The 19,743-nt window shown below is 38.4% G+C and overlaps 1 protein-coding gene and 1 pseudogene across 1 annotated transcript; both read left to right on the plus strand.

Annotated features, from left to right (window-relative positions):
* Positions 1 to 5,376: 5,376 nt before the first annotated feature.
* LOC121395509 lies at positions 5,377 to 7,589 on the plus strand (annotated as a pseudogene).
* Positions 7,590 to 12,732: 5,143 nt separating this feature from the next.
* On the plus strand, positions 12,733 to 15,268 carry LOC108695937 (formyl peptide receptor 2). The gene has a single exon (XM_018224885.2). The coding sequence runs from the start codon at positions 12,737 to 12,739 to the stop codon at positions 13,748 to 13,750; it is 1,014 nt and encodes a 337-aa protein (XP_018080374.2). The 5' UTR covers positions 12,733 to 12,736; the 3' UTR covers positions 13,751 to 15,268.
* Positions 15,269 to 19,743: the final 4,475 nt, after the last annotated feature.

Consider the following 19,743-nt stretch of genomic DNA (forward strand, 5'->3'; position numbering starts at 1 on the left):
GTGAAACAATTAAACAATTTGGAGAGCCCTGTGAAATTTACCATGCAATATGACCAGCAATGTATGCATTTCTTAGATGTGGAAATATACAAAGAAGGAAATTCGCTGCAGACATGTATTTATACCAAACCTACAGACAGGAACACTTTAATGCATTACCACAGTAACCACCCCAGGCACCTACTAGACTCTCTTCCAAAGTCACAAATGCTTAGAGTGATAAGGATAGACAGTGTGTTGGAAAAAAGAGAGAGGGACTTGGAGAAAATGCAAAAAAAGTTTCAAGAAAGGGGCTACCCAGAGAAATTGTTGACAGATACAATGCGCTGGGCGCTTTCACTTGATCGCCAAGAGGTTCTGAAAGAGTGGCCCAAAAGAAATCAAAGTAAAATAGACAAAAAAGATCTTTACTATGTCAGCCAATATGACGCAAACAGTACATTAGTTAAAAAGAGTGTAGCGAAACATTGGCCAATAGTAGCCTCAGATGAAACAATTTTCAAAAACTTACCCGTGAGACCCAAATTTAGCTATAAAAGGGGCAACAATTTGAAGGAGACTCTGAGCCCCTCTGACCCTATGGATAAATATCAAAAATCAAGGGTACAGCACTTTCTGTCAGAAAGACCAGGGGTATATAAGTGTACTGGTTGTGTGACATGTGGAACCCTAATACAGGGGCAACACTTTACACACCCCAGAACAGGTAAGAAATACGCCATAAAGCAAAGGATGACATGTGAGTCACAGATGGTGGTATATATAATCAAGTGCCCCTGTGGTATGGTGTACTGTGGCAAGACGGTCAGGCAACTGAGGGAACGTATTGCTATGCATAGAGCAAGCATACGAGCAGCCCTAGATCCTGACAGAGCAGAGAAAAAGAAAGACAAAAAGCAGGATATCTCCCAGCAACCGGTGGCTAAGCACTGGGCAGAGGCAGGGCATAGTGCCGCAACCTTTAAGTGCATGCCTATTGAACAAATACTAAAAAGATCGAGAGGGGGAGATTATGGTAAGGAGCTACTCAGAAGAGAAGCCTTCTGGATCCATCAGTTGGATTGCGTGACACCGAAGGGTTTAAATGGGCAGTTAAATCTCGATTGTTTCCTAGATTGATTGGAATCTCCCACAGTCCCGATAGACAGTGACATATAAAGTAGCCAAATAAGACAAAGGCAGAGATGAATTTGCAACATAATTTATTGAAAATGGTAACAATGTATATAATAACACAAATATGATTTCCTCTTTCCCTAGATGTTGACTTTAATTTTTTGCTGTATTGGGACATAACAAGCAGATTATCAAGATACCTGTAAGATGCTTTATTCTTTTAACCTTTTTTGCCATGTATATTGTATTCACAATCACGAGATGTACACTCTATACATTTTATATGCTTTATATACTTTATATAATTTGTTCAACACGAAACTGTATTACACATGAAAATGATTGAAAATAGCGACATCTTGTGGCACAATCCGAGAAGGACATAGAGTGGAAAAACACAGAGAGAATATGTAATTACATTCACGAACTTGCACTAATTTGATTGGTAATGATGTCATGTACACGCCCACATTTTAAGTATTTAAATGTCTTCACTACCACTCTCACACATCCTTGATAAAGGCCCAGATGTGGGCCGAAACGTTGGACACGAGAGTGACTATTTAAATAAATATTCACGTTTGATTGAACAAACTGGAGTGCTGGTCCATTTTGAAAAGTTATATATATATATATATATATATAAAAATACAAGTTCTAATATGCTGAATGTATCTGCCCAAAAAGGATGCCATAGGCCAAACATTAATTACTTTGTAAAATTTAGTGTGGGAAAAGACTCAACAAAGTCTCGCTAAAACTGTGAAAAATTTGAAATGTAAGATTTTATTGGACTTGATTTCGGATTATCGCCAGAAAAACCACACATTTTTTGGATTATCGTACAAAACCCATTGCAGATCATGATATCTTGCAATTGTAAAAGGGACATCTGCCATTGGCTTCTACATGACCTCGGCAGTTTTGAGGTGGAGTTGTTTTTAGATTTGGACTTTAGCAACCTCAGGGCAAAATGAATCTTAAAAAATTCTTGGTTTTTTTCATGAAAAATTTGTGTTTTCCCCTTTAAAAATCAGAAAAATCAGAAAAATTCAGGCTTTAGTAAGTAACCCTCTTTTTTTTCAAGTTATTCGTCTGCTCCAATGGATGTAGTTTGCGTATTTTTAGGTGAAATGGACAAAAAAAGCTTTGCACTATGACTTTTTTGTCACATTTGCATTTAGGTTTAGCACTGCTCAGTGGTGGCTGTTCAGGACAATGAGCATGCGCAGATTAGCTACTAGTGATCCTTATGCAGATAAACTTTATATAGGCTTATGGACCAAAATCTACTAATAGAGATAGTGATGATGCCCATAGACTCCAATGGGTGAAAAAAAATTGTCAGATGTAGGGATGGGCGAATTCGACCCGTTTCGTTTCGCCCCAAATTTCGCCGATGCCCATTAAAGTCTATGGGTGTCGAAAAAAAATTGTTGCGCGCCGAATTTTTTTTGACGCACGTCTTTTTATTTTGACGCACAACGCCATACAAGTCTATGGGCGTCATATTTTTGGCGAAACAAGGCGAAAAAATTCGCCCATCCCTAGAGACGTCAAAAATATGTCGCTCATCAAAAAATTTTTGTCACTCATTTTGCTAATTTTTGGCGAAACGGGTCAGATTCACCCATCACTAGTTCTAAACTTCTACAAGCCAAAAATACAGCCCTGAAAATTTACTGGAAGGTATTATCCTGTGGGGCATCAGATACTCTGTGGACAGATGGGGCTGTGGTTTTGGGCTGCTGTCACTCCAAAAATACAACAAAACAAGCTGCATCTCCGGGACATCTAGTCCTGGGGATGGCACTTCTGCATCTGTTAGAACTGGCATTATAGGGTATTGCGTTAAATGAAATGAAGTTAAACCACCCCTTTAATATTCTCTAAAGTCATCAATATCCACCCAAATATGATTCTAGCCTAGGTCATCCAGATGTCTAAAACAGAAACTAATTTTAGAGCTCATTTGAAATGAGACGGTGACGGTGCACAGGGGCAGCAGTAAGAGATCAACCGGCTCAAGAGGTGAAGGGCAGCAGCATTGCACTCAAATACCAAGCAAGATAAACGCTGCAACAAATCATTCTGTGTCAAAATGTCTGAGCGCTGTGCGGCAGCAGGAGGCTGGAGCTGAAGAGAGAGAGGGGGACACCGAGCGCAGGGATCAGCCAGGGGGAAAGTGATGTGGCTGATGTGCTGTCCAAGTGCTCCATAGAGTTTCATGTGATCACCCTTCTGATGCAGCACGTCCACATCGAGGTGCAGCTGCTTCACTTGCTGTCAGTACACCACGAGAGAGAGCCAGGGAGGACAAATCCAGTGCCGCACAATGGATGGTCGCCCTGTCGCCTTTTCTGAAGAGGACAGGAAGTGGAGTTTCGGTAAGTTATTTCTTAATAAAGGCTTTGCAATTTTAAAGTTTACATTTTTTTTTTGATGTTACTGTTCCTTTAAGGTGTAATAAAATATGCCCAGAACTGACAGTTCTGCTTTTCCCTGATGAAGGTTCCTGTGCAGAACAAAAACGTTGGAGCTAATAAACCTATATATTGTTTAACATAAACTTGGTCTAAAGGTGCACTTGGAGTGCCGTCAACTTCTCCCAATATCTATTGTTTATGGACTGGCACCCAGGCTGCAATTTTGGCTTCTGAAGTGCGTTCTCTCTCTCTCTCTCTCTCTCTCTCTCTCTCTCTCTCTCTCTCTCTCTCTCTCTCTCTCTCTCTCTCTCTCTCTCTCTCTCTACGCATACTGTGAACTGTGTATGTTTCATTACAATATTAATATTTTCCTTACTTTATATATTACATTATAATCAGTAGACTGCTGGCGTGCAATTGTCACTAGATAGAGAGATTAGCTTTCAGAACAAACACATTTGCACGTGAGCTTTTATAATATCATTAATATCTGAGAAAGGTATCAGAGACAAATTATAAAGGAAAGGATTAAAGAGTTTGCACTTTGATTATTAAGAACTTTGTTTTCTTTTCTGATACTGAGAGGAATAGAGAACGGAGAAAGAAAGCACCTAGTTCTGAAGACGACCCTGGTAAGGATATAGGATTATAAAATATGATAACAAAACATACAAAACAATAAAAAAACGGGAATGAGGAATTATTATAATAAAAAAAAAAATTGTATGTGGAAATCTGAACAGTTCTTCACTGAGAAAGTAAAAGATTAGCTTTACTAAAAATGTACAAATTTGTGCATAATCTAATTATTGCACTAAACAGTAGCTGCATGTAGTTAATTCACAGAAGCAGAAATCATGACACAATTTATTATATACACTGATTACTGCTGAATTATCTGCCTTAGCAGTAGCATTAATATGGTGTCATCTCATGCTATTTGATGTTATTCATAACTAGTTACTAAAATAACTAAACTTTTCGGCAACCAGATCACTTTACTTAAAGGATAAGTAAACCTTTAAACAATTGTAATGTACAATAGCTCAGACTGCTTTTCTAAGCACATTTGTATTCATTTCCTTAATTATTGTTATTATTATTTTAGTTTCAGAGCTATTTAAGTTTTTATTAATTGCCAATATAATGAAATTGTTAACACCCGCTGGTCAGTTCCTAAAAGTGTATAGTCAAAAAGATATTGTATACGTTCAAAAGGAAAACAGAGCAATGTTCTGATGTTGCTCTGCTCAGGAAAGAGATCAGAAACCTCAGATTTCCTTTCCCATCTTTTGAGCAGAGCACCGTCAGAACAGTTCTCTGGTTTTTTTTTCTGAATGTAAATGTCTTTCACTGTTGTTGATTGTACATCAATCTTAATCGGTCTTATGCCATATTGCCCTAAATTTATAAAAGAAAGTGTAAATCTATTTCATATTTTATGGTGTTATCCAGGAGCCAAATGTTTTGGGTGAAGTTTGAGAATTTCTTCTATCACAAACTAAAACTTTTAATTCAATTATCTCCAATATTTGCCTTCCTACTCCTAGAGACTTAGAGACAAATTCGGAAGGGTGCCAACAGTGTGGATTTTTTTCCAAGACATTTTTCTGGCAGTTTTGTTTGTACTGTAAATTTGCCAGATTTACAGAAAATGTCAAACTTTTGTCTCCAATTTTCTTCAATCAACTCTGCAATGGAAATGGAGAATTACATTCCTTCTTCAAGTTCTAACATCACTGACTTTTCCACTGAAACCATTTTAGAAAACTTCACGTGACTGGCTATGTGGCACGGGCAATGTGCATAATGTTTTACAGCCTAATATTCATTTTCTGTGGGCAATGGACTGCTCATCTGGATTACTGGATTCAAAATGAAAAACACGATGACTTTGATTTGGTTTCTCAACCTCGACATTAAAGATTTTGTTTCTGCCTGTTTCTTCCTCTTTCTATAACTGAATTGGCACTGTGGGGTAACTGGCCCTTTGGTTGGATAATGTGCAATGTCAGCTTTTTCATCATAAGTCTAAATGCTGTTGCAACTGTATTAATGAAAATCAGTATTGATCGCTGTATATGTGTCCTGTATCCAATATGGTCAATAAACAACAGAACTTCCAGGTTAGCAGAAATCATCTCAGTAACCATTTGGATCTTTTCCATCGCTCTCAGTTCTTGTTATCTTCTGATTGCTGAAAAACATTTTCATTATATTTGCGTTTGTTTTGTCACAAATGAAACTTAAAAAAACAGGAAAAACTTAACCACAACTGTTGACATGTTTAATCGACACTTCCAAGCAATAGTCATTTTTGATTTTGTGTTCACTTTCCTGATACCCTTTTCTATCATGCTTGTTTGCTATGGGCTCATTATATTGAGACAGAGAAAAAGCCAAAGAATCCCTGCTCAAACCTTAAAAATCATAATAACCACTGTCCATTGCTTCTTCTTCTGCTGGGTTCTTTATAATTTGTTGCCTGTTATTGATGTTGTAGGTCACTATATACAGGTCCGTCATAGATTCCTCCTTTATACAATTGCAGAATGCTTGGCTTACTTTAACAGTTGTCTCAATCCAATAATCTATGTCTTCCTTGGGCTGGAAATTTAAACAGATTTTAAATAAGTCAATGCCATTCCTTTTGGAAAGCACATTCAGAGAGAGTAATGACCCCCCCAGAAATGCAGTAAGAGAATACCATTTTATAAATTTAAATCAGTGCATGCCCCTTAGTGCTTCTGCATAGATGTTCAGGGTCTATTTGCACTCTACAAATCATGGAAGATAAAAATCCAGCACTAGAGTTCAGTATCAGTGGGCACATGCCAACCCTGTCCTTATTTCCTATGATAGAGCAGATGTTAAGAACAATGCCCCATTGCAGCCTATGTCTACCACTGAATCTTAACATGTGCTTCTGAGCAGGTTTCACATTAGGGGACCAGTTGGGTGCAAAAGAGGTAGTCTTATGAATTCAGCACTACTGTGTTCATGGGGAGGCCTAAGAGACCTTTTCATCTAGGGGGGAAGCATAGAGGACTGTACCCGTTTGTTTTTGGAGTTTGCGCCATGCCTTCCACAAATGGCCCACAGAGTGTAAGTTGCCTTCTGTATTGCCCTTTATTGTCAAGCACTGCACTTGACAAATCTCTTGGAGTGTTAGACTTTCTCACACCTATTAACAGACCCACAGTTCAACAGTAGTGGAACCCACCAGCTTAAATGTGTGTTGCTGATTATAGTGGGACCACGTGCTTGATGCCAAAATCTATAAGGAATTTTGCAAGCAGATGAAAAACAGTTCCTAAAGAATGTGCTGCTGGGGCATGCAAAGATACATGTGCTGATAAGAAACATTTTTTAAAACATTTGCTTGTGATATATTTCTTTTGAATCAAACTTTTTGAATGGAAAACAATGGGGAGCAGTGCCAACCTCCGTCAATTATCCAAAATCACATGTTGGCAATGTACCTTTTCATTACAAACTACACTTGTTTCTAGGGGTGCCTAATACACGCTGAAAGAAGGATAAGAACAAAGCAAAATATGACTGATAACTTGTTGATAGCCCTGAAATAAGTATGTCACCAGCCAACTTCTCATCTGGAAACTGATCTGAATCTCTTGCTCACAGATCTGGTTCTGTGAGAAATCCTGCACGCATTTAATTTTTTGGTACTACAGGACCCTGTACCTTCCATATATGAAAGAATTGTTCAAACAATAACTTGTCCTAGACCTAGAATAGCCATTGTTATGAGTCTGAATATGTAAAGCATTGTACGTATTTGTAACAGATTTTGCCTTTGACAAGGAGTGGCAGTGGATGTGATATACATAGGCTTTGATGTATTTTGATACAGAATCAAAACATATTGCCAGACAAGATTTTCCATGAACCAATCCGTAACCATGTACTTTGCAATAGCCGTATGGCCATAACTGTATTGGTTTGGGGAGGCCTGTAGATTTAAAGTGTGCTTTTGGATAGAAAATAATTAAAGGTGGTGACATCAGCACACAATTTAAAGGGATTATGTCATAATTTTTTGGTATAGTTTTTATTACTATATATATACTGTGTATATTGCACATAATTCATTCTACCATTTAAAATGTTATTCTTAAACCAATAAATGTATTTTTTTGTCATTTTGTCATTTTGCCACATGCTTTCAAAAAAAAGCCAGCATTTCTCAATGGACCCGAATTTTTAATTATCAGTGCTGTTGACATACCTACCACTAGGTGGGGCATGGGAGCATTTTTAGCAATGTAGGTGGTAGGGAGCTGTTATCTGGTTACCTTCCCATTGTTCTGCTTATGGGCTTCAGTGGGGGAAAAGGGGTTGTTGACATCACTCTAAAGGTGGCCATACACGGATAGATCCGCTCATTTGGCGATGTCGCCAAACGAGCGGATCTCCCTCCGATATGCCCACCTTGAGGTGGGCAATATCGGGCTGATCCGATCGTGGGCCCTAGGGCCCAACGATCGGATCCTAGCGTTCGCCAAACGGGCGGTCGGATCGCGGGACCGCATCAACGAACAGATGCGGCCGCGATCCGACGGGATTTTTAATCCCATCCGATCGAGATCTGGCCGACTGTCGGCCAGATCTCGATCGGGGAAGCCCGTCGGGGGCCCCCATACACGGGCCAATAAGCTGCCGACACGGTCTGTCGGCAGCTTTTATCGGCCCGTGTATGGCCACCTTTACTTGCAGTGCAGCAGTACTGCAAGAGGGACTGAAGTTTATCAGAGCACAAGTCACACGGTTGAGGACACTAGGGAAACTGACCACATGTCTAGCCCTATGTCAAGTTTTAAAATTAAAAAATGTGTTTGCTCTTTTGAAAAATGGATTTCAATGTAGGATTCTGCTGGAGGAAATCTATTAATTGATGCATTTTGTAATAAACATGTTTCAGGGTCCAGGGCAAATATGTCACTCATGTGGCTTTCCAAACAAATGCAGTTGAACCTTATTATATACAATAAAGCAACGGTTTCTGTTAACCAAAGTAGAAGTGGCGTCTAGTTATACCATCCTGGACCAACAGTCAAGGTAAAGGATGAACCATCATTATAAAATGTAAAACCATAGTAAAACAAAAAGTCAAAAATTATTTTATATGTTGTGTTCATGAGTTCTCTCAATGAAATAGAACAAAGGATCTGCCATTTCAGGAGGATGCAAAGGGAAGCAGAAGTTTTAGCAGATGAAATGTCTGGTGGTGGTTCCCCTGTCCTGGTGGACCCTAGAAAAATTACCTTTTGCCCATATATTAAAATGATTCTGCTTATTGTTCATTGTTTGCATCTTAAAGGAGAAGGAAAGGTTTAAACAAAGTAAGGCTTATCAGAAAGGTCCACCTAACTATACCAGTAAACCCTGAAAGTAGTGCTGCTCTGAGTCCTCTGTCAAAAGAAACACTTTATTTCTTTCCTTCTATTGTGTACTCATGGGCTTCTGTATCAGACTTTCTGCCTTCAGCTTAAACCTCCAGGGCTAGGGCTTGAGCATGCTCAGTTTGCTCCTCTCCCCCCTGCTCTGCTGTTATCTGAGCCCAGAGCTTAAGTAGCAGGGAGAAACTCAGGCAAGAATTGATGTCACACCAAGCTAATACTGCAGCTGCTATCCTAAACAAATAGAGAGCTTCAATAGCTTTTTACTCATGTGTGGTAAAACATTCTACAGAATAAATATAGCATTCTAGCTTGCACTATTGTAGCTAATCTATTGTTAACAAAATGCCTCCATAGCTTTTCTTCTCCTTTAAATGAGTAAAATCCTAATACAGAGATCTTTGGATGCAAGTCGAAGATTAAATTAGAAACCCTGAAGGGCAGCTTTGTGGCCTATAGATCTGTTGACAACTTTGTGAATAGAGTTCTCTTCTCAGCACAAGCAATGAGCATCATGTGTTTCAGCCTAACCTTTATTTATTAACTGTGGGCAATGGACTGATCATCATGAAAAAAACAATGACTACAATTTGGTTTCTCACCTTTGGTATTGCAGGTTTCTCTTTCTGCATGAGTCTCCTCTCTATATAACTGAAGAGGCACTGTGGGGTAACTGGACCTTGGGCCGGATAACGTGCACACGTTTCACTGCGTTCCTAAATCTGCCTGCCAGTGTAATATTTTTAATGACAATCAGTATTGATCACTGTATCTGTTCTATAGCCATTATGGTCAAGAAACCAAAGAATTTTCAGCTTAGTAAAAATCATAATAATAAAAGCATAATACTTTGGCTCTTGTCTGTAGCTTTCAGTTCCCTGTACATATATTTTTCTGATTAAAAAATTCCAATTTTTCTACATGTAGGTGGTTATTTATTAAAGTCAGAATGGCAACAACTCAAAAAATTCAAATTTGTTTTACTATAAAATCCGAATTTTTTGTGTAGAAAAAAACTTGAATTTTTATGGGGACTTTGGGAGGTTGTTCATACGTCAATGGGAAATGTCCCTATCCTATTTGAAAGATTCTGTGGTCTGCTCTGGAATTAGCCTGAAAATCCAACTATTTTGGACTTTTCTGGCAACAATCTGAAAAATTTTAAATTTTTTTGGTATGATTGGGGTTTTGATAGATTTTGATAGAGTTTTCCCCCGATCCGATTAATTGTTGCTTTTAATAATAAAGTCCGATTGTGCATTCTAATTTGGTCTGACTTTTTTATTTTAAATAATCAAAAAAATTTGGATTTTGATAAATAAGGCCCCCATGTCAGGTTTGGAGCTTGGAATGGTTTAGAACAATAGCTATTGCTTAATTTGTGTTCACCTTTCCATTTTCATCATCCTTGTTTGCTATGGACTCATTGTATTCAGGGTAAGACACAGTAGCAGAATTACAAGATTTCCAAGGAAAGGAATCAAAATGAAGACATAGTGATCACTTGAATGATATCTACATGGTGTTTTTTAAATTTCTGAGCAAGTGGAGCTAATGATAATAATCAAATATTAAATTGTCTTAAATGAAGACTGTTTCTTTTACCAGTGCCACATGAAGAGATTTCAGCTTTTTGAGACCAGTTCTACAGTGTGTTTCATCAGGAGACAGGAGACCAGGAGCTGAAGTCCCTTCCAGCACCTTTGGAAGTGTTAGACACAATGAGAAAACTACAGAGGGAATTCACCTTGTAACTTTGGGTGCCTGGGTCTGCTTTTTCTGTAGGGTGCCCCCGAGAGACCCTGAGTGACACACAATGCACCAAAATCGAGTCACTGAACTTGTCCTTCAACCCTAACTGCCATTTGACTGGTCAGTAGATAAAGAACAAAAAGAAACCGCTACAGCTCACCGCTCTTCCCTCAATCCAGGTGCTCAGTCAACAATGTCCCCACTGTGAACGCTACAAAACTCAACAGGCAGACGGCACTTCTGGGATAAGGTTTATTGGAGTTACTGCTGTAGAACTGCTGGTTTTGAAACGCGTTAGGTTTCTACAGCAGTAACTCCAATAAACCTTATCCCAGAAGTGCCGTCTGCCTGTTGAGTTTTGTAGCATTTGACTGGTCACCCACATCCACTACTTTGGAACCCCATAGGGAAGCTGAACCCCAGCATCTTGAGAACCACAAACCTTTATGCTGACAATCATTAAATGTCATTAAATTACAAAGGTATTTGTGTATATGTGTGCTCAGAGCAGCAACATTCATCCTGTCTAGACAAATGAAGTGTATCTATTGATGCAGGGGAACCATAAACCATCATTTACAATCATTTTCATCAGTAGGCTGCTGGCATGCATTTGTCACTAGATATGGATCAGTATTTTGCATGTAAGCTAATCTCATACCATTAATATCTATCAAAGGCATCACAGACCACTTATGATGACAGCTAACATTTTACAGTGCACGATTACACTGGGATTTTTAAACAATTTGTTATCCTCTCTGAAAGTGAGAGAAATAGAGAACAGAGGGAGCAAGCGACCAGTTTTGAAGCCTGTCCTGGTAAGAATATAGGATTATAAAATATTGTAGATCAATATAGTAAATCAATAAAGATTACAGAGGCATTATTATAATAATGAGTTTTATGTAAGTAAAGTATTTGACTGCAGTTTTTGCATAATCAAATTCTCACTACAACTGCATGTAGGAAGTCTCTGACATTTATTGACAGAATCAGGAGTTAAGCAGAAACATAGGCTTTGGGATGGCAGTGGATGTGATTCACTTAGTTTTTACTAACATATATGATACAGTACCACACAGAAAATAACTTGAGTAACTTGAGGTATTGTTAGTTTTGGGTTACACTTATACTGCTAAACTGCTAAAATAATAGGTTTCATGGGGATGTTTGCAGCGTGACTGAATAATTTTGGGGATTGGGCTAAATGGGAAATTATCCATATTGGCAAACACAAGGTTAGGCATTTAAGAAAAGCATTATTCAGTAGTTTTACAGTACATTAGATTAGTAGTAGAAGTAGTTAATTTATATTGAAAAACTAGAATTATGCATTAAGTGACCCTCATTAGAGAAAAACATATATAACTAGCTATCTGTGCTTCTCTGTCTGTACTTCGCATCTGCTGATGCAATATATGCAGATACCATTTTCTATCAAGTCTGACCTCCTGAGTTGACCCATATCCATGTATTATGATCTAGGCTAATATAGATGATTGTTTTTGGAGGGGGTGGCCAGGTCTGTCGATTTGCAGTGTGGTTGTCCCTTTTTTGGGGTTAAATAGAACACAGTAAAATCCTGTTACTAACAGCCATGAAAATCTCAGATGAAAGGGAGATTTAATGAAAACCCTTATAAGGAAGCTTGCAGCCTGAAGGTTGGGCAATCCTGATCTACATCATACTAAATTTTAATTTTAAGTCAATCTCTTTAAACATCTATTTGAAGACATTAAACCCTAAAGACCATGGTCTATATTTCATCATCATTGCTAAAACTATTAAGCTGTACGACTGTGCTCCCTAGTTTTATGTGTATGGGTTACTACATGCCCAGTAACCCATAGCAGCAAACTGCAGGCAGCATTTACTGGCCAGCTGTATGAAAACAAACATCTGAGTGGTCTCTATGAGTTACCACTGTAGATGTGGGCAAACTAAAGAATGTTATTACATTATCCCAAATATATGTTTTAAACTCATCCACAATTTGCTTCTATCAGGTCTGCAATGGAAATGGATAATTCCACTCCTTCTCCTAATGTCACCGACTTTTCCACTGATGCCATTTTAGAAAACTGGACCCAAGGGGAAGTGATTGGCAACTTGACACGAGCAATGTGCATAACCTGTTACAGCATAACCTTCATTATAGGAACTGTGGGCAATGGACTGCTCATCTGGATTGCTGGGTTCAAAATGAAAAAGACAATGACTATGATTTGGTTTCTCAACCTTGGTATTGCAGATTTCTCTTTTTGTATGATTCTTCCTTTCTCTATTACTGAATTGGCACTGTGGTATTACTGGCCCTTTGGACGGATAATGTGCAAGCTCAGATATTTCACGGCATTCCTAAATGAGTTTGCAAATGTAATATTTTTAATGATAATCAGTATTGATCGCTGTATCTGTGTTCTGTATCCAATATGGTCAAGAAACAACAGAACTTCCAGCAAAGCAGCAATCATTTCAGTAATTGTCTGGTTCTTCTCCTTAGCGCTCAGTTCTCCTTACATTTATTTTACTGATAACATAAATGACAATGATTTTTCTGTATGTCTTGCCACATACGGAGCTTATGAAAACATAACCACATATGATCATGAGACTTTTGATCTAAGACACAAAGCAATGGTCATTACTGAATTTCTGTTCACTTTCCTGATCCCCTTTGCCATCATTCTTGTTTGCTATGGGCTCATTGCATTCAGGGTGAAAAAAGGCAGAAGAATCCCTCGGTCAGCTCGAACACTAAAAATTATAATTATAACTGTGCTTTGCTTTTTCTGTTGCTGGGCTCTTTTCTTCTTGTTGCCTTTAATTGAAATTGCAGGTTATTACATACAGCAACCTATTGTAGGCCTGCTTTATAGACTTGCAAACAGCTTGGCTTTCTTTAGCAGCTGTCTCAACCCAATAATCTATGTCTTCATTGGCTGGGACTTTAAACAGATTATGAAGAAGTCTTTTCCATTCCTTCTGGAAAGCACATTCACAGAGAGAAATTACCGCATCAGAAAATCTTGAATTGTCACTTGAACTGAAACAATGGCTTGGGGTACCTGATCTATTGAGGGCTTTGTAATACACTGCAAATGTGAATTTTTGCATATGCTACTGGATTCTTCCTTTGGTTACAATATCCACGATTGCTCAATATTGAACAAATGTAACTTAGAGTTTTTCAAGGGGAACTCTGTCCCTAGGATCATTGTGAGGAAACTTCAGCATTGCACTGCACTGGAGAACTTTGAAGTGGATTTTCAATAGGCATTGACTAATGGCACAGTTAAATAATCACAAAGTAACTGTTGCTGTGCTGAAAATGCACAAGCACTACAAAGTGAGCTCTCCTTTCCGAGGATGATGTGGAAACTTGAACTTGCACCTGGGCCTCAATGAAGGGGTATATACCTAATAAACTGTCTGCCTGATTATATTCTCTGCACTCCCGGCTCTGACTCCTGAAACAATGTGGTGAGCCAACTGATTAAAGCTAAAGTGATATCTAAGTGATATCTGACTCCTGTGAAATTGTTTTGAAAATTCAGTCCCAAACAACAGAAAGGAAGAACCAAATGTTGCTTTCAACGGCAATTACATTTACACACAATTTTAAAACCTCCGACAATATGTAATAAATGTATTTAATTGCTTTGAAAATTAATTGGAGGAGTCTGGCACCTTCAGGCACTCACTGCAGCTACAAGCTCCTTTTATTTATGTTTTTGCACAGTGTAGTGGAAGAAATCCAAAACCAAGACGGGAAATATATAGTTACAGTACATGACCATTCCCAACACAGAAGAGACAGAGAAGAATTCTTTGGGAAAATAAATTATGTTTGGCCTCAAATTTTAATATTCCTGAGCAACCCCAGAGGAGTAAGGTAGGTAAGTGTGTGTGCCGGACATCACTGTGGGGTACTATGTTCTGGGGTGCTGGGAAACTTATTCAGTGAGTTTAGCAACTGTGGGTGGTAAATATGGTGAATTGGAGAAAATATTCAGAATTTTGGATGGATAATGCTGAGGACTATGTACTGGGACACTGTACAAGTTAATCAGTGTGTTGGGCAGTTTTTATCTCCTGTGTCTCCTGTGTTTTACCTGTGAAAAGAAATATTTAAGCTGCAGGTTTGTAATACACATTAAGGGGGAACTGAAACTGCAAACCATTATTTAAAGCAACCCTGCATGAGAATTACAATTGCTGGGATTGTGGTTTTTGTTACAAATTGACCATTTTATGAGAGCATGTTTGGCTTTCTTTAAAATAGACACAAAACCCAACCACACAGTTGTCCAATTGTGCCCCCTAGTTCTGAATAGAAAAAATTATTACATTTGGAAAACAAGTGACCAAATGAGAATTAAACTGACCAAAAACTTTATTACAGATACACGAGAATTGGCCAGTGAGAATGCTTATTCCCTATGTTATCCATCTTGCTCCTATCTTACATGCAGAGGTTAATGTGCCATGTGGCTTAATTTCTATCTTCCTTTTCCATCATTCTGGTTTGCTATGGCCTCAATGCAACAAAAGTGGGAAAAAAATAGCAAAACTTCAGATCTGGCCAGTTTTAAAAATGGTAATACACTCCACAGCCCCTAGAGGTAGGGTAGTCATGAAGACTGTCATCTTGTGTTGGAGTAAGTTGGAATTGGAGTGAGAGTTACCAGTTCTCCTTATGTAATTCAGTTTACACTCAGCTCCATTTTAATCAGCTGTTGACACTAATATGTCCGTTGATATTGATCATTACTTAGAACAAGCAGTTGGCATGTGAGCTTTAATAAAATTAAAATATATTAGAAAAGGATCAGAGTCCAATCACAGAAGGAACAAAGATTAAAAAAGCTCTTGTTTTGATTTTAAAAATAGTGTACTTACAGGAACACAGCACTAAGAGAGAAAGGAGACATTTCTGAAGACTGCCTGGTAAGGATATAGAAATAGAATACACAAAAGCCATGAATATCCTGTAAATTATATAATTTCGGCCACATGACTTACAAAAACTTGGGTATTATAATAAATAAAGTACCCCTTGTTGGAAAATAAGAGGATATGAGAAGTCACCTCAAAGTTCCATGACCTGTATAAAAACACGTAGCCTTCTGGCTTTTGTATTGTCATGGAATTCCTTTGTAACTTATAGTATCCTTGTATTTTACAATAGGGGTACTTTATTCACTATATAAACTATGATAGACTCATATAACAAAAGGAATAAAGAGGTATTATCAAATAAAAGAGTTCGGCTGATGTTAAATAAACCATCACTGGATATGTCTAGATGGATTAAAAACTATGTACAGGTATGGGATCCATTATCCGAAAACCCATTAACCAGAAAGATTCTAATTACAGAAAGCCCGTCTCCCATAGACTCCATTATAATCAAATAATCCAAATTTTAAAAAATGATTTCCTTTTTCTCTGTAATAATAAAGCAGTAGCTTGTACTTAATCTCAACTAATATATAATTAATCCTTATTGGAAGCAAAACCAACCTATTGGGTTTATTTAATGTTTATATGATTTCTCAGGAGAGTTAATGAATGTAGATCCAAATTGCAGAAAGATCCATTATCTGGAAAACCCGAAGCATTCTGGATAACAGGTCCCATACTTACCTGTAAATTATTTGTAGTCTGTAAAAAAGCTTTTAGAGGGATTTTGAAAGACCATGTGTTGGTATACATTCCAATTCACAATATGAAATGTTATGCCACAATGGCTTTACATGTTCAGACATGAAGGGGCAAATTTACATATGGTCGAATATCGAGGGTTAATTAACACTCGATAATCGACTGTTGAAGTTAAATCCTTCGACTTCGAATATTGAAGTCGAAGGATTTACCGATCGAACAATTAAATCCTTCAAATCGCTCACTTCGAAGGATTTTAATCCATCGATCAAAGGATTTTTCTTCGACCCAAAAAAGATTGCAAAGCCTATGGGGACCTTCCCCATAGGCTAACATTGACTTCGGTAGGTTTTAGGTGGTGAACTAGGGGGTCGTTTTTTTTTTTTAAAGAGACAGTACTTCGACTATCGAATGGTCGAATAGTCGAACAATTTTTAGTTCGAATTGTTCGATTCAAAGTCGTAGTCGAAGGTCGAAGTAGCCGATTCGATGGTCGAAGTATCCTTTTTATATGTCTTATAAAAGATTGCTGTGTACCCATCAGGCCCAGGGCTTTTCCCAGAAGGTAGGGAATCTATTCACTCCTCAATTTCCTTAGCTTCAAAGGGGGCTTCTAATGCTTGGGTCATATCTGGGGTTAGTTTGTTTAGACCTGCTTCTTGGATACATTTCTCTATTTTATTAATTGTTTTAGCATTAGGAAGGGCATTTTAATTTGTAAAATCTTTGATAGTATTCCTGGAATGCTCCTGCTATGCCTTTAGTACAGTGACATACTATGTTTTCTCTGTCGTTAACTGACATAATCGGTGTTTGGGGTTGGATTTTTTAAATTATTTTTAATATGTTACACTTATCACTTAATCATAATATTTCTGTTTAATGTTTTTTGTGCTATAGTCTCATTATGGGATTGTTCTAGAGCTGTTATTTCCTTTGGTAAAGTGGTAATTTCTTTGTCCTTCTTTTTTTTTAGGTTGCTTCCCATGGCGATCCATCTACCTCTCAAAACACATTTCAGGATTCCCCAGATTGTCGCCGGAGATGTGTCGGCTACATTGTTTGTTTGAAATATTAATTCCATCCATGTTTGGATCTGTTTTTTTCCCTACTCTCTTTGTATAACAAAAATTGTTAAGAAACCATGTAAAGTCCGCTCTAAGTGTTTTAGGAATTTAAAAATTTGAAATGACGGCGGGGGGGGGGTCGTCTGACAAGATAGAATTCCCAATTCCTGCATTTGTAAACCATTTCAACCAGTACTGAGATGTAAATATGTAATCAATTCTTGAATGAATTGAGTGGACATTTGAGAAATGTGTAAAGTCTTCTTTTGTTGGGTTTAGTACTTTCCATACATCTATCAACTGCATTTCTGACAACAATTTTTTCACTTCTTTTAAACCTCTATATGAGATGTTTGTTTTCCCAGATAATGAGTCCGTTAGGGAATTAAGTGTCATGTTGAGATCCCCTCCCAGAATGAGAAAACCTTCTCTGCAATTGTCTAATATTTTTTTAAGAAATGTTTAATATACACCCATGAAATTGAAGTCCTAAAGCGGCGAAAAGATCCAAAATCACGAAAACAGCCAAAATTTAAGTGAAAATTGAATAGTTTCCCTTTTATTATAACATAATGCCCTTCCTTATCTGTAATTGTCTCTAAGTGTTTAGTTGGGAAGTCTCTATGAATTAGGGTTAAAACTCCCAAAGATTTTTTATGGGGTTATTGCTAAGAAAAATATGAGGGTATTGCTGTAGTTTTATATTCCTTAATGAAACTGGTAATCCTCTGTGTGGTTCTGTATCAAATGCTTTAGCAAAATCAAAGTAGATGCCATCCACTGCCATTCCAGAGTCAAGGTTCCTGCTCATCTCATCTTACAAGGCTGTTATGCATAAAAACATGCTGGCACAAACTCATAGTATTGTGATTTTCAATGTTGCCATATATTTTATCCCTTATCACAAGTTCCACATGATATCCTACCATGTCAGCTCAACAGGCCTATCATTTTCCTAAGCACTTGGGATCTGTGTAGGGGTGCTAGGAAGGTTTCTGAACCTACCTATGTATTCACCCTCTTTGCCATGAAGTCCCTAAATAATCCTGGTGCAACCAATTACCTTCTAAAGTCACATAATTAGTGAAATGAAGTCCACCTGTGTGCAATCTAAGTGTCACATGATCTGTCAGTATAAACACACCTTTTCTGACATGGTACCACAACAATGGTACCACAACAAACTTGCCAAATGTCAGGGGGCCTATCGGCTCCCAGAGAAGTAGTGTGGACCGAGGAGGAAGCCCAAAAGGGTTAAAGTGCAAGTATGCAGTACAAATAGGAATCAGGCACAATTGCTAGTAAAAGTCCAGGCAAGAGTTCAAACAGGCAGGCAGATAAGGATCAGAGTCAGGATCAAAGCAGGAATCAAAACCAGGAATCAGACAGACAATAATACACCCAGGTACTCACAGGATTGAAGACCTATAATTGGACAGGGTTTCAGCGTCCAGGGCGCCCTTTTATTACAAAATCCCGGCACCAGCGATGATGTCATCATGCAGCATCATGCACCCATGTGTTCAGCATTGGCACCGGCATCTTGGACTTCCAACCGGGAGGTAAGCAGCGCCGTCGGGTGCTTCCGGCAGTCCTTACAAGAGAGGGCCACCCACCAAAACTCACAGACCGGGCAAGGGGGACATTAATCAGAGAGGCAGCACAGAGACCAAAGGTAACCGTGAAGGAGTTTCAGAGTTCCACAGCAGAGACTGGAGTATCTGTTCATAGGACCACAATCAGCAGTACACTCCATAGAGCTGGGCTCTATGGAAGAGTGGCCAGAAAAAAGCCATTACTTAAAGTTAAAAATAAGAAGGCATATTTTGAGTTTGCCAAAGGCATTTGGGTGACTCCCCAAATGTATGGAGGAAGGTGCTCTGGTCAGATGAGACTAAAATTTAACTTTTCAGCCATCAAGGAAAATGCTATATCTGGCACAAACCCAACACATCCCTTCACCCCAAGAACACCATCGCCACAGTGAAACATGGTGGTGGCAGCATCAGGCTATAGGGATGTTTTTCAGCAGCATGGACTGGGAAACTGGTCCGAGTCGAGGGAAAGATGGAGTCTGCCTGTGATTTGAGACTGGGATGGAGGTTCACCTTCCAGCAGGACAATGAGCTGAATCATACGGCTAAAGCAACACTCGAGTGGTTTAAGGGGAAACATTTAAATGTGTTGGAACGGCATAGTCAAAGTTCAGACCTCAATCCAATTGAGAATCTGTGGTCAGACTTGAAGATTGCTGTTCACAAGCGAAAACTTTCCAACGTGAAGTAGCTGGAG

This window comes from Xenopus laevis, chromosome 7L, assembly GCF_017654675.1.
Source record: "Xenopus laevis strain J_2021 chromosome 7L, Xenopus_laevis_v10.1, whole genome shotgun sequence".
Lineage (NCBI taxonomy): Eukaryota > Metazoa > Chordata > Amphibia > Anura > Pipidae > Xenopus > Xenopus laevis.